This window comes from Taudactylus pleione, unplaced genomic scaffold (assembly GCF_031769625.1).
Source record: "Taudactylus pleione unplaced genomic scaffold, aTauple2 ptg003137l, whole genome shotgun sequence".
NCBI lineage: Eukaryota > Metazoa > Chordata > Amphibia > Anura > Myobatrachidae > Taudactylus > Taudactylus pleione.
The window spans coordinates 2620722-2635359 of NW_028287496.1; the positions used below are offsets into that span (position 1 = coordinate 2620722).

The window sequence follows — 14638 nt, forward strand, 5'->3', positions numbered from 1 at the left end:
TTCACCCTGTTACATTGTATTACACTGTGTAATCTCTCTCCTGTTACTGTGTGTGTGTGTGTGTGTGTGATAGATGTGCTCTGTGTGCATCCCTCATACACCCTGTTACATTGTATCACACGGTGTAATCTCTCTGCTGTTACTGTGTGTGTGTGTGTGATAGATGTGCGCTGTGTATATCCCTCATGCACCCTGTTACATTGTATCACATGGTGTAATCTCCCTCCTGTTACTGTGTGTGTGATAGATGTGCGCTGTGTGTATCCCTCATGCACCCTGTTACATTGTATCACACGGTGTAATCTCCCTCCTGTTAGGTATGTGTGTGTTATAGATGTGCTGTGTATATCCCACATACACCCTTTTACATTGTATCACACTGTGTAATCTCACTCCTGTTACTGTGTGTGTGTGTGATAGATGTGCTGTGTATATCCCTCATACACCCTGTTACATTGTATCACACGGTGTAATCTCCCTCCTGTTACTGTGTGTGATAGATGTGCGCTGTGTATATCCCTCATACACCCTGTTACATTGTATCGCACTGTGTAATCTCCCTCCTGTTACTGTGTGTGTGATAGATGTGCTCTGTGTATATCCCTCATACACCCTGTTACATTGTATCACACGGTGTAATCTCCCTCCTGTTAGGTATGTGTGTGTGATAGATGTGCGCTGTGTATATCCCTCATACACCCTGTTACATTGTATCACATGGTGTAATCTCCTTCCTGTTACTATGTGTGTGTGTGTGAGATAGATGTGCGCTGTTTATATCCCTCATACACCCTGTTACATTGTATCACATGGTGTAATCTCCCTCCTGTTACTGTGTGTGTGATAGATGTGCACTGTGTATATCCCTCATACACCCTGTTACATTGTATCACACGGTGTAATCTCCCTCCTGTTACTGTGTGTGTGATAGATGTGCGCTGTGTATATCCCTCATACACCCTGTTACATTGTATCACACGGTGTAATCTCTCCTGTTACTGTGTGTGTGATAGATGTGCGCTGTGTATATCCCTCATACACCCTGTTACATTGTATCACACGGTGTAATCTCTCCTGTTACTGTGTGCGTTATAGATGTGCTGTGTATATCCCTCATACACCCTTTTACATTGTATCACACGGTGTAATCTCTCCTGTTACTGTGTGCGTTATAGATGTGCTGTGTATATCCCTCATACACCCTTTTACATTGTATCACACTGTGTAATCTCTCCTGTTACTGTGTGTGTGATAGATGTGCGCTGTGTATATCCCTCATACACCCTGTTACATTGTATCACACGGTGTAATCTCTCCTGTTACTGTGTGCGTTATAGATGTGCTGTGTATATCCCTCATACACCCTTTTACATTGTATCACATGGTGTAATCTCTCCTGTTACTGTGTGCGTTATAGATGTGCTGTGTATATCCCTCATACACCCTTTTACATTGTATCACACTGTGTAATCTCTCCTGTTACTGTGTGTGTTATAGATGTGCTGTGTATATCCCTCATACACCCTTTTACATTGTATCACACGGTGTAATCTCCCTCCTGTTACTGTGTGTGTGATAGATGTGCGCTGTGTATATCCCTCATACACCCTGTTACATTGTATCACACGGGGTAATCTCTCTCCTGTTACTGTGTGTGTGATAGATGTGAGCTCTGTATGTATCCCTCATACACCCTGTTACATTGTATCACACGGTGTAATCTCCCTCCTGTTACTGTGTGTGTGTGTGAGAGATGTGCGCTGTATGTATCCCTCATACACCCTGTTACATTGTATCACACGGTGTAATCTCCCTCCTGTTACTGTGTGTGTGTGATAGATGTGCTCTGTGTGTATCCCTCATACACCCTGTTACATTGTATCACACTGTGTAATCTCTCTCCTGTTACTGTGTGTGTGATAGATGTGAGCTCTGTATGTATCCCTCATACACCCTGTTACATTGTATCACACGGTGTAATCTCCCTCCTGTTAGGTATGTGTGTGTGATAGATGTGCTCTGTGTATATCCCTCATACACCCTTTTACATTGTATCACACTGTGTAATCTCTCTCCTGTTACTGTGTGTGTGATAGATGTGCGCTCTGTATGTATCCCTCATACACCCTGTTACATTGTATCACACGGTGTAATCTCCCTCCTGTTACTGTGTGTGTGATAGATGTGCGCTGTGTGTATCCCTCATACACCCTGTTACATTGTATCACACAGTGTAATCTCCCTCCTGTTACTGTGTGTGTGTGTGTGTGATAGATGTGCTGTGTATATCCCTCATACACCCTGTTACATTGTATCACACGGTGTAATCTCCCTCCTGTTACTGTGTGTGATAGATGTGCGCTGTGTATATCCCTCATACACCCTGTTACATTGTATCGCACTGTGTAATCTCCCCCCTGTTACTGTGTGTGTGATAGATGTGCTCTGTGTATATCCCTCATACACCCTGTTACATTGTATCACACGGTGTAATCTCCCTCCTGTTACTGTGTGTGTGTGATAGTTGTGCTGTGTATATCCCTCATACACCCTGTTACATTGTATCACACGGTGTAATCTCCCTCCTGTTAGGTATGTGTGTGTGATAGATGTGCTCTGTGTATATCCCTCATACACCCTGTTACATTGTATCACACTGTGTAATCTCTCTCCTGTTACTGTGTGTGTGTGATAGATGTGTGCTGTGTGTATCCCTCATACACCCTGTTACATTGTATCACACGGTGTAATCTCCCTCCTGTTACTATGTGTGTGTGATAGATGTGCTCTGTGTATATCCCTCATACACCCTGTTACATTGTATCACACTGTGTAATCTCTCCTGTTACTGTGTGTGTGATAGATGTGAGCTCTGTATGTATCCCTCATACACCCTGTTACATTGTATCACACGGTGTAATCTCCCTCCTGTTACTGTGTGTGTGATAGATGTGCACTGTGTATATCCCTCATACACCCTTTTACATTGTATCACACGGTGTAATCTCCCTCCTGTTACTGTGTGTGTGATAGATGTGCGCTGTGTATATCCCTCATACACCCTGTTACATTGTATCACACGGGGTAATCTCTCTCCTGTTACTGTGTGTGTGATAGATGTGAGCTCTGTATGTATCCCTCATACACCCTGTTACATTGTATCACACGGTGTAATCTCCCTCCTGTTACTGTGTGTGTGTGTTATAGATGTGCTGTGTATATCCCTCATACACCCTTTTACATTGTATCACACGGTGTAATCTCCCTCCTGTTACTGTGTGTGTGATAGATGTGCGCTGTGTATATCCCTCATACACCCTGTTACATTGTATCACACGGGGTAATCTCTCTCCTGTTACTGTGTGTGTGATAGATGTGAGCTCTGTATGTATCCCTCATACACCCTGTTACATTGTATCACACGGTGTAATCTCCCTCCTGTTACTGTGTGTGTGTGTGATAGATGTGCGCTGTGTATATCCCTCATACACCCTGTTACATTGTATCACACAGTGTAATCTCCCTCCTGTTACTGTGTGTGTGTGAGAGATGTGCGCTGTATGTATCCCTCATACACCCTGTTACATTGTATCACACGGTGTAATCTCCCTCCTGTTACTGTGTGTGTGTGATAGATGTGCTCTGTGTGTATCCCTCATACACCCTGTTACATTGTATCACACTGTGTAATCTCTCTCCTGTTACTGTGTGTGTGATAGATGTGAGCTCTGTATGTATCCCTCATACACCCTGTTACATTGTATCACACGGTGTAATCTCCCTCCTGTTAGGTATGTGTGTGTGATAGATGTGCTCTGTGTATATCCCTCATACACCCTTTTACATTGTATCACACTGTGTAATCTCTCTCCTGTTACTGTGTGTGTGATAGATGTGCGCTCTGTATGTATCCCTCATACACCCTGTTACATTGTATCACACGGTGTAATCTCCCTCCTGTTACTGTGTGTGTGATAGATGTGCGCTGTGTGTATCCCTCATACACCCTGTTACATTGTATCACACAGTGTAATCTCCCTCCTGTTACTGTGTGTGTGTGTGTGTGATAGATGTGCTGTGTATATCCCTCATACACCCTGTTACATTGTATCACACGGTGTAATCTCCCTCCTGTTACTGTGTGTGATAGATGTGCGCTGTGTATATCCCTCATACACCCTGTTACATTGTATCGCACTGTGTAATCTCCCCCCTGTTACTGTGTGTGTGATAGATGTGCTCTGTGTATATCCCTCATACACCCTGTTACATTGTATCACACGGTGTAATCTCCCTCCTGTTACTGTGTGTGTGTGATAGTTGTGCTGTGTATATCCCTCATACACCCTGTTACATTGTATCACACGGTGTAATCTCCCTCCTGTTAGGTATGTGTGTGTGATAGATGTGCTCTGTGTATATCCCTCATACACCCTGTTACATTGTATCACACTGTGTAATCTCTCTCCTGTTACTGTGTGTGTGTGATAGATGTGCACTGTGTATATCCCTCATACACCCTGTTACATTGTATCACACGGTGTAATCTCCCTCCTGTTAGGTATGTGTGTGTGATAGATGTGCTCTGTGTATATCCCTCATACACCCTGTTACATTGTATCACACTGTGTAATCTCTCTCCTGTTACTGTGTGTGTGTGATAGTTGTGCGCTCTGTATGTATCCCTCATACACCCTGTTACATTGTATCACACGGTGTAATCTCCCTCCTGTTACTATGTGTGTGTGATAGATGTGCTCTGTGTATATCCCTCATACACCCTGTTACATTGTATCACACTGTGTAATCTCTCCTGTTACTGCGTGTGTGATAGATGTGCGCTGTGTATATCCCTCATACACCCTTTTACATTGTATCACATGGTGTAATCTCCCTCCTGTTACTGTGTGTGTGATAGATGTGCACTGTGTATATCCCTCATACACCCTTTTACATTGTATCACACGGTGTAATCTCCCTCCTGTTACTGTGTGTGTGATAGATGTGCGCTGTGTATATCCCTCATACACCCTTTTACATTGTATCACACGGTGTAATCTCCCTCCTGTTACTGTGTGTGTGATAGATGTGAGCTCTGTATGTATCCCTCATACACCCTGTTACATTGTATCACACGGTGTAATCTCCCTCCTGTTACTATGTGTGTGTGTGTGATAGATGTGCGCTGTGTATATCCCTCATACACCCTGTTACATTGTATCACACAGTGTAATCTCCCTCCTGTTACTGTGTGTGTGTGAGAGATGTGCGCTGTATGTATCCCTCATACACCCTGTTACATTGTATCACACTGTGTAATCTCCCTCCTGTTACTGTGTGTGTGTGTATGTTTGTGTGTGTGTATATCCCTCATACACCTTGTTACATTGTATCACACGGTGTAATCTCTCCTGTTACTGTGTGTGTGATGTGTTGTGTATATCCCTCATACATGCTGTTACATTGTATCACACGGTGTAATCTCCCTCCTGTTACTGTGTGTGTGATAGATGTGAGCTCTGTATGTATCCCTCATACACCCTGTTACATTGTATCACACTGTGTAATCTCTCTCCTGTTACTGTGTGTGTGATAGATGTGAGCTCTGTATGTATCCCTCATACACCCTGTTACATTGTATCACACTGTGTAATCCTCCCTCCTGGAAGACTGTGTGTGTGTGATAGATGTGCGCTGTGTGTATCCCTCATACACCCTGTTACATTGTATCACACGGTGTAATCTCCCTCCTGTTACTATGTGTGTGTGTGATAGATGTGTGCTGTGTGTATATCCCTCATACACCCTGTTACATTGTATCACACTGTGTAATCTCCCTCCTGTTACTGTGTGTGTGTGTGATAGATGTGCGCTGTGTGTATCCCTCATAAACCCTGTTACATTGTATCACACGGTGTAATCTCCCTCCTGTTACTGTGTGTGTGTGATAGATGTGCTCTGTATGTATCCCTCATACACCCTGTTACATTGTATCACACGGTGTAATCTCCCTCCTGTTACTGTGTGTGTGATAGATGTGCTCTGTATGTATCCCTCATACACCCTGTTACATTGTATCACACAGTGTAATCTCCCTCCTGTTACTGTGTGTGTGATAGATGTGCGCTGTGTATATCCCTCATACACCCTGTTACATTGTATCGCACTGTGTAATCTCCCTCCTGTTACTGTGTGTGTGTGTATGTATGTGTGTGTGTATATCCCTCATACACCTTGTTACATTGTATCACACGGTGTAATCTCTCCTGTTACTGTGTGTGTGATGTGTTGTGTATATCCCTCATACATGCTGTTACATTGTATCACACGGTGTAATCTCCCTCCTGTTACTGTGTGTGTGATAGATGTGCTGTGTGTATATCCCTCATACACCCTGTTACATTGTATCATACGGTGTAATTTCTCTCCTGTTACTGTGTGTGTGATGTGCTGTGTATATCCCTCATACATGCTGTTACATTGTATCACACGGTGTAATCTCCCTCCTGTTTCTGTGTATGTGTGTGTGTATATCCCTCATACACCCTGTTACATTGTATCACACGGTGTAATCTCTCCTGTTACTGTGTGTGTGTGTGTGTGTGTGTGTGAGTGATAGATGTGCTGTGTGTATCCCTCATACACCCTGTTACATTGTATCATACGGTGTAATTTCTCTCCTGTTACTGTGTGTGTGTGATAGATGTGCTCTGTGTGTATCACTCATACACCCTGTTACATTGTATCACACTGTGTAATCTCTCCCCTGTTACTGTGTGTGTGTGTGATAGATGTGCTCTGTGTGTATCCCTCATACACCCTGTTACATTGTATCACACTGTGTAATCTCTCTCCTGTTACTGTGTGTGTGTGTGTGTGATAGATGTGTGTGATAAATGTGCCCTGTGTGTGTGTGTGTGTGTGTGTATATGTGTGATAAATGAGCGCTGTGTGTATCCTGCATGAGTCCCGTACTGATCATCTGCTTCTGGTAACTCTTCTCTTGTATTTCTAGGCTCTTTGATTCTGTTTGATATACTGTCCAACCAGTCAGACATGATGGCTCCTCCTCCTGCGCTGGCCGATCCTCCGGATGTTAATGCTTTACTTAAGCCTGAAGCAGTGGAGGAAAAGCAGGTACGTTTACGCCGCTCACTGCGTTTACCCCCCCCCCCCTCCAGCGCCGGATGTTCCTTGAGTTGCTCTACAGAGATACTTCCAGATCCTGCGTGTTGTGTAATTGCGATCTGTCATGCGTGTGGTGGCGGTATCGGCTGTGCGGTCCCAGGGCCTCTTCCTTCTATGTGCCCTCCAATAATGGTGATGGGAGGGGTGGTTATATGTCAGGGTTCCTGCGGCCTATATTGCGTACAGGATGTACATAGCTGGCTACACTGCGCTTCCTACTGTAACAGAAGCCTCCTGAGATGAAATGTTATCCGTCACCTTATTTACATGCACAGGACAAGGTTCCCTCTTCACGCGAGTCCAATGATTCGGAGCTGCTACAGGACGAGCTGCCTGGCCTGCAGGAGGCGCTGGAGACCCTCAGCCTGGCAGAATACACCAGTGTGTTAGAGAAAGAGAAGATTGATGTGGAGTCTCTGGTAGGTGCACAGGTGCCCGCTCTGCCGGTTTACGATCGGAATGAAGGTCTGGTTTATAAACAATTTTAATCTCAATAAAAAACGTACATTTAAAAGATCATCACTTCATCATATAATAAGAAATAATAAAAATACAATAGTCCCAGTTACTGTAGCTTTAGTCGGCCAAATGAAAAATGCTCAAAAAAAATATATAAGAAAAATGATTATTAGTTGTTGGGAATCAGTTGCTCCGTTCGTTCCTAGTATATTTCAGAGCTTGTTAATGTGTATCCGCTGTGTATAAGATGTATCAATTCCACTGACCCCTAATAGTCACAGCAGCAGCATAAAGTCACACTGTGATCACTGATTGCTGTACAAGGGGATAACTTATCCCTCCTCCCCACTTTTGGAGTTCCAGCCGTCTAATGGTGGGTACACACTACATGATATGCTCCCTGAGCGATATCGTCTAGTGCGTCCCAGGCAGGCTGCGCTCAGTGTCGTTCATGACATAGAGCACACCCGCTGAACGATATCATTAACGATATCGTTCAGCGCCGGGCTCTCTCCCCTAGTCCCCAACATGCAGCAACCTGACGACATCGTCAGGTTGGCCTGCATGTTAACCCGATGAACGATAATGATGAACGACCTGCGGGAACGAGCGTCGTCGTTATCGTTCATCGTTTTGGTGTAAAAAATGGATGATAAAGTGGACGACTGAACGATAACTATATCGTTATCGTTCAGTTGTCCACTTTAATCGCCCAGTGTGAACGCACCATTAGTCACTGGTTGTGCACAATCTCAGTGTCCATCAATGTACTCAGTCATTTGTATATGCATCGGGACACATCTGCAGTGATTGTACAGTAACATGGATATTCCGGGGAGCGAATCTCAACCCTAGGCCTAACACTGTTACATGCTGATAAGTTAGTGACTTATCCCGGTGTGATGTAAATACATGGGGTTAGATACGCTCTGGATCACTGCATCATTAGGTAGTTAGTGACTTATCCCTGTGTGATGTAAATACATGGGGTTAGATACGCTCTGGATCACTGCATCATTGGGTAGTTAGTGACTTATCTCTGTGTGATGTAAATACATGGGGTTAGATACGCTCTGGGTCACTGCATCATTGGGTAGTTAGTGACTTATCCCTGTGTGATGTAAATACATGGGGTTAGATACGCTCTGGGTCACTGCATCATTGGGTAGTTAGTGACTTATCCCGGTGTGATATAAATACATGGGGTTAGATACGCTCTGGGTCACTGCATCATTAGGTAGTTAGTGACTTATCCCTGTGTGATGTAAATACATGGGGTTAGATACGCTCTGGGTCACTGCATCATTGGGTAGTTAGTGACTTATCCCGGTGTGATATAAATACATGGGGTTAGATACGCTCTGGGTCACTGCATCATTGGGTAGTTAGTGACTTATCCCTGTGTGATATAAATACATGGGGTTAGATACGCTCTGGGTCACTGCATCATTGGGTAGTTAGTGACTTATCCCTGTGTGATGTAAATACATGGAGTTAGATACACTCTGGGTCACTGCATCATTGGGGAGTTAGTGACTTATCCCTGTGTGATGTAAATACATGGGGTTAGATACGCTCTGGATCACTGCATCATTAGGTAGTTAGTGACTTATCCCTGTGTGATGTAAATACATGGGGTTAGATACGCTCTGGGTCGCTGCATCATTGGGTAGTTAGTGACTTATCCCTGTGTGATGTAAATACATGGGGTTAGATACGCTCTGGGTCGCTGCATCATTGGGTAGTTAGTGACTTATCCCTGTGTGATGTAAATACATGGGGTTAGATACGCTCTGTGTCACTGCATCATTGGGTAGTTAGTGACTTATCTCTGTGTGATGTAAATACATGGGGTTAGATACGCTCTGGGTCACTGCATCATTGGGTAGTTAGTGACTTATCCCTGTGTGATATAAATACATGGGGTTAGATACGCTCTGGGTCACTGCATCATTGGGTAGTTAGTGACTTATCCCTGTGTGATATAAATACATGGGGATTAGATACGCTCTGGGTCACTGCATCATTGGGTAGTTAGTGACTTATCCCTGTGTGATATAAATACATGGGGGTTAGATACGCTCTGGGTCACTGCATCATTGGGTAGTTAGTGACTTATCCCGGTGTGATATAAATACATGGGGTTAGATACGCTCTGGGTCACTGCATCATTGGGTAGTTAGTGACTTATCCCTGTGTGATGTAAATACATGGGGTTAGATACACTCTGGGTCACTGCATCATTGGGTAGTTAGTGACTTATCCCTGTGTGATATAAATACATGGGGTTAGATACGCTCTGGGTCACTGCATCATTGGGTAGTTAGTGACTTATCCCGGTGTGATATTAATACATGGGGTTAGATACGCTCTGGGTCACTGCATCATTGGGGAGTTAGTGACTTATCCCTGTGTGATGTAAATACATGGGGTTAGATACGCTCTGGGTCACTGCATCATTGGGTAGTTAGTGACTTATCCCTGTGTGATATAAATACATGGGGGTTAGATACACTCTGGGTCACTGCATCATTGGGTAGTTAGTGACTTATCCCTGTGTGATATAAATACATGGAGTTAGATACACTCTGGGTCACTGCATCATTGGGTAGTTAGTGACTTATCCCTGTGTGATATAAATACATGGAGTTAGATATGCTCTGGGTCACTGCATCATTGGGTAGTTAGTGACTTATCCCTGTGTGATGTAAATACATGGGGTTAGATACGCTCTGGGTCACTGCATCATTGGGTAGTTAGTGACTTATCCCTGTGTGATGTAAATACATGGGGTTAGATACGCTCTGGGTCACTGCATCATTGGGTAGTTAGTGACTTATCCCGGTGTGATATAAATACATGGGGGTTAGATATGTCCTTGGTCACTGCATCATTGGGTAGTTAGTGATTTATACCTGTGTGATGTAAATATATGGGCATTACACCCCTGCTACAAAGAGTCCGGTGCTGGTTATCGAAAATACAGGGGACCTCCTACATTTTTTATCCCCCGTATTTCCAAACCAGGACCAGCTCGCTGAGCCCAGTGCTAGTTGTGCTAAATACAGGGTACCCCTACGTCTTTTGTCCCCTGTATTTTCTCAACCAGGAATGGTTCTGAAATGTCCGGGGCTGTTTGTGGTGTTAGGGGGGGACCCCACTTCATTTTTGGGGGGATTTTACGCTATAAAAAATTACTCTCACTGATCTTTGCATGCATCTGTGCCATAGTACTGCCCGCTCTTTAAATTTGGGCAGAAATCGCTAAGATGGTCGTCAGGTGTTTGGGACAGCAAACGATATATCCTTAATTAACGATTTGGAAATCGTTAGTGACGAACGAAATATGTAATATTGCACTATATCGTTTGTCCAGGAGTTCAGGGTAAATCGTTAACGATTTTGCATCGTTAGCAAATCGTTTAACGCAGAGGTTCCCAAACTCTGTCCTCAAGGCTCCCCTTCAGCTTAGAGAGATCCATGGATGAGCACAGGTGGTTAATTCAAATTGACTGAGGCACTAATTAAGTCACCTGTGCTCAGCCATGGAGATCTGTAACACCTGAGCTGTTGGGGAGCCTTGAGGGGCGTGTTTGGGAACCTCTGGCGTAATGTGTACCCATCTTAAGACATTGACCTCTGCACTTATCACACTACACTACCAGGAATAATGGCCGATATTCTGTTTATATACCTCCGTTATTTCCGTAGTTTGCTGGTGATGACATCACTAATTTCCTGGGATTGTTGCCATGATATAATAACGCTGCTGCTGATCTGGCTATTGGTATAAATTCTCCTTCTGGTCACCAGGGAATCCCCCTATAGATCCCGCTGTGCTCTGGCTGTATGCGCACAGCAAAGGCCTTTGGGAATGGCGTAATCTTGCACGTCACTACTTATTCCTTCTGCATAAAGCAGCCGTCTCCTATTATAAATGTGCGGCTGAGAATCCGCTGTCTCCCTCTTCTCCGTAGCTCATGTGCACCATCGATGATTTGAAAGAGATGGGAATTCCTTTGGGGCCAAGAAAGAAGATCGCCAAATACGTGGAGGAGCTCGCTGCCATACAGGTAGGTGTAACCCCATGTTATACAGCTCAGATCCTCAGTCACACTAAGTGTCAGTGCCGCCCCCTCCTGGAGGAATGCTACAACACAGTTGTTAAACTGTTATTTTTGATTTTAGGTGGAGAGAAAAGCTGCAGCGATCAGGAGAGCTCTACTGGTTCAGCAGGAGGAAACCGACTCCTTCTGTGACAACGGGGGGCTTGTGCCCCCAAAACCGAAGCTGCCGGCCGGGGCCTCTGTCTCCTCTATTCATGTGGACTATGAGCATTTTGAAACTGGCACTGGACAGGTAACCTCCTTCCGTCATCCGGGGCTGTATAAAAATCATCCGTTACAGAAAGAAAAAGTTGGGATTAAAAATTGTTTAAGAAATTTCAGGAAAGTGGGGTTAGTCCTCCACATCTGCCCTCTCACCGGCAGGGATTAGGGGTGAGGTGTGTAGGGGGCTCTGGTTTCTTTATACGGGCTCTTCTGCTGCTGGCCTGTCTCTCTTGCAGCTCCACCCTCCGGTGTTATACAATGGTGTCTGCTTTATACGTCACATCCCTCAATTCTATGTCTGAGATGGGGATTATATCCGGGGCTCAGCCTGGAGGAGGGACATGTTCCTCATACCCCAATTTAGGGTGGATTTCCTGTGCGCGTGAACGTAATGGTTCGTATAGCGTGGATAATAAAAAAGTGTCCATACCTTTATAAAGGTGAATCGGATAATCTGTGCTGGCGTCCCAGCCGAGATACTGTAAAATCGGACTTTGGTCCTCATTCAGAGTCTCTTGCTAGCGCTGTGCACTCGCAAGCGGGCTGATGGTTTACATACACACACGCTTCGTTCTGTGCATGCGCAAACTACTCTGTGCGATCGCAGGCCGCTCACTTGCCCAGCAGAGTGAGTGACAGGAGAGGCCGTTTGTGGGTGGTAACAGGCGTAGGACACTAATAACGGGGGGAGTGGAGGTGCGAACGGAGGCGTTCATGAGTGGTTCATCGCCGTTTTAGAGGCGTAAATAATTATCAGCCAGCGTCATAGTACACATCGCATGTCTGTTTTTTACACTGATGTCCTCGCAGTGCTTGCGGTAGGGTAAGGCAACCACAAGCGCTGCGATCACTTCCGATGGTCCTCGATGTACCAAAGTTTTAATACACACCCTGGAGATGACGTGTGCTGGTGGGCGGCTCTGCCTGTGCGATTGGGCGTACGCTGGCCGCTCGCTAAGACATGGTGGGCGTGCTTATGCCTTGGTGAGCGATCGCTTCCCGTAGCGTCACTTTGACAAATTTGCATACGCTGGGGGCGAGCGATCGCATCTAGTGAGAGACTCTGAATGAGGCCCTTTGTCCGCTTCCTGCAGAGGGTTCTTGTAAACAAATTTAGGTTCTTTAGTAGGTGTAAGAGTGAAATCTGGTGATCTGCTAATTGATGAGTAGATACATTGTAGATCCCCTCTGTATTTAGCGATATCACCGCTCACCACGTGTCACCTTACTGTGTCATCCCCACGCTGTCTGTACACCGCTCACCATGTGTCACCTTACTGTGTCAGCCCCACGCTGTCTGTACGCCGCTCATTACTGTCACCTTACTGTCATCCCCACGCTGTCTGTACACCGCTCACCATGTGTCACCTTACTGTATCATCCCCACGCTGTCTGTACACCGCTCACCATGTGTCCCCTTACTGTGTCATTCCCACGCTGTCTGTACACCGCTCATTACTGTCACCTTACTGTGTCATCCCCACGCTGTCTGTACACCGCTCATTACTGTCACCTTACTGTGTCATCCCCACGCTGTCTGTACACCGCTCACCATGTGTCACCTTACTGTATCATCCCCACGCTGTCTGTACACCGCTCACCATGTGTCACCTTACTGTGTCATTCCCACGCTGTCTGTACACCGCTCATTACTGTCACCTTACTGTGTCATTCCCACGCTCTCTGTACACCGCTCACCATGTGTCACCTTACTGTATCATCCCCACGCTGTCTGTACACCGCTCACCATGTGTCACCTTACTGTGTCATTCCCACGCTGTCTGTATACCGCTCATTACTGTCACCTTACTGTGTCATCCCCACGCTGTCTGTACACCGCTCACCATGTGTCACCTTACTGTGTCAGCCCCACGCTGTCTGTACGCCGCTCATTACTGTCACCTTACTGTCATCCCCACGCTGTCTGTACACCGCTCACCATGTGTCACCTTACTGTATCATCCCCACGCTGTCTGTACACCGCTCACCATGTGTCCCCTTACTGTGTCATTCCCACGCTGTCTGTACACCGCTCATTACTGTCACCTTACTGTGTCATCCCCACGCTGTCTGTACACCGCTCATTACTGTCACCTTACTGTGTCATCCCCACGCTGTCTGTACACCGCTCACCATGTGTCACCTTACTGTATCATCCCCACGCTGTCTGTACACCGCTCACCATGTGTCACCTTACTGTGTCATTCCCACGCTGTCTGTACACCGCTCATTACTGTCACCTTACTGTGTCATTCCCACGCTCTCTGTACACCGCTCACCATGTGTCACCTTACTGTATCATCCCCACGCTGTCTGTACACCGCTCACCATGTGTCACCTTACTGTGTCATTCCCACGCTGTCTGTACACCGCTCATTACTGTCACCTTACTGTGTCATCCCCACGCTGTCTGTACACCGCTCACCATGTGTCACCTTACTGTGTCATCCCCACGCTGTCTGTACACCGCTCATTACTGTCACCTTACTGTCATCCCCACACTGTCTGTACACCGCTCACCATGTGTCACCTTACTGTATCATCCCCACGCTGTCTGTACACCGCTCACCATGTGTCACCTTACTGTGTCATTCCCACGCTGTCTGTACACCGCTCATTACTGTCACCTTACTGTGTCATCCCCACGCTGTCTGTACACC

General features: G+C 45.7%; 1 protein-coding gene across 1 annotated transcript in view; it reads left to right on the top strand.

The window, feature by feature from the left end:
- SEC23IP (SEC23 interacting protein) overlaps positions 1–14638 on the top strand; it is a 106645-nt gene that overhangs the window by 66665 nt on the left and 25342 nt on the right. The window contains exons 10-13 of the mRNA XM_088466424.1: positions 7016–7137; positions 7464–7607; positions 11625–11720; positions 11836–12006. Coding sequence (XP_088322550.1) covers positions 7016–7137; positions 7464–7607; positions 11625–11720; positions 11836–12006 — 533 coding nt within the window. The remainder of the gene's footprint in view (positions 1–7015; positions 7138–7463; positions 7608–11624; positions 11721–11835; positions 12007–14638) is intronic.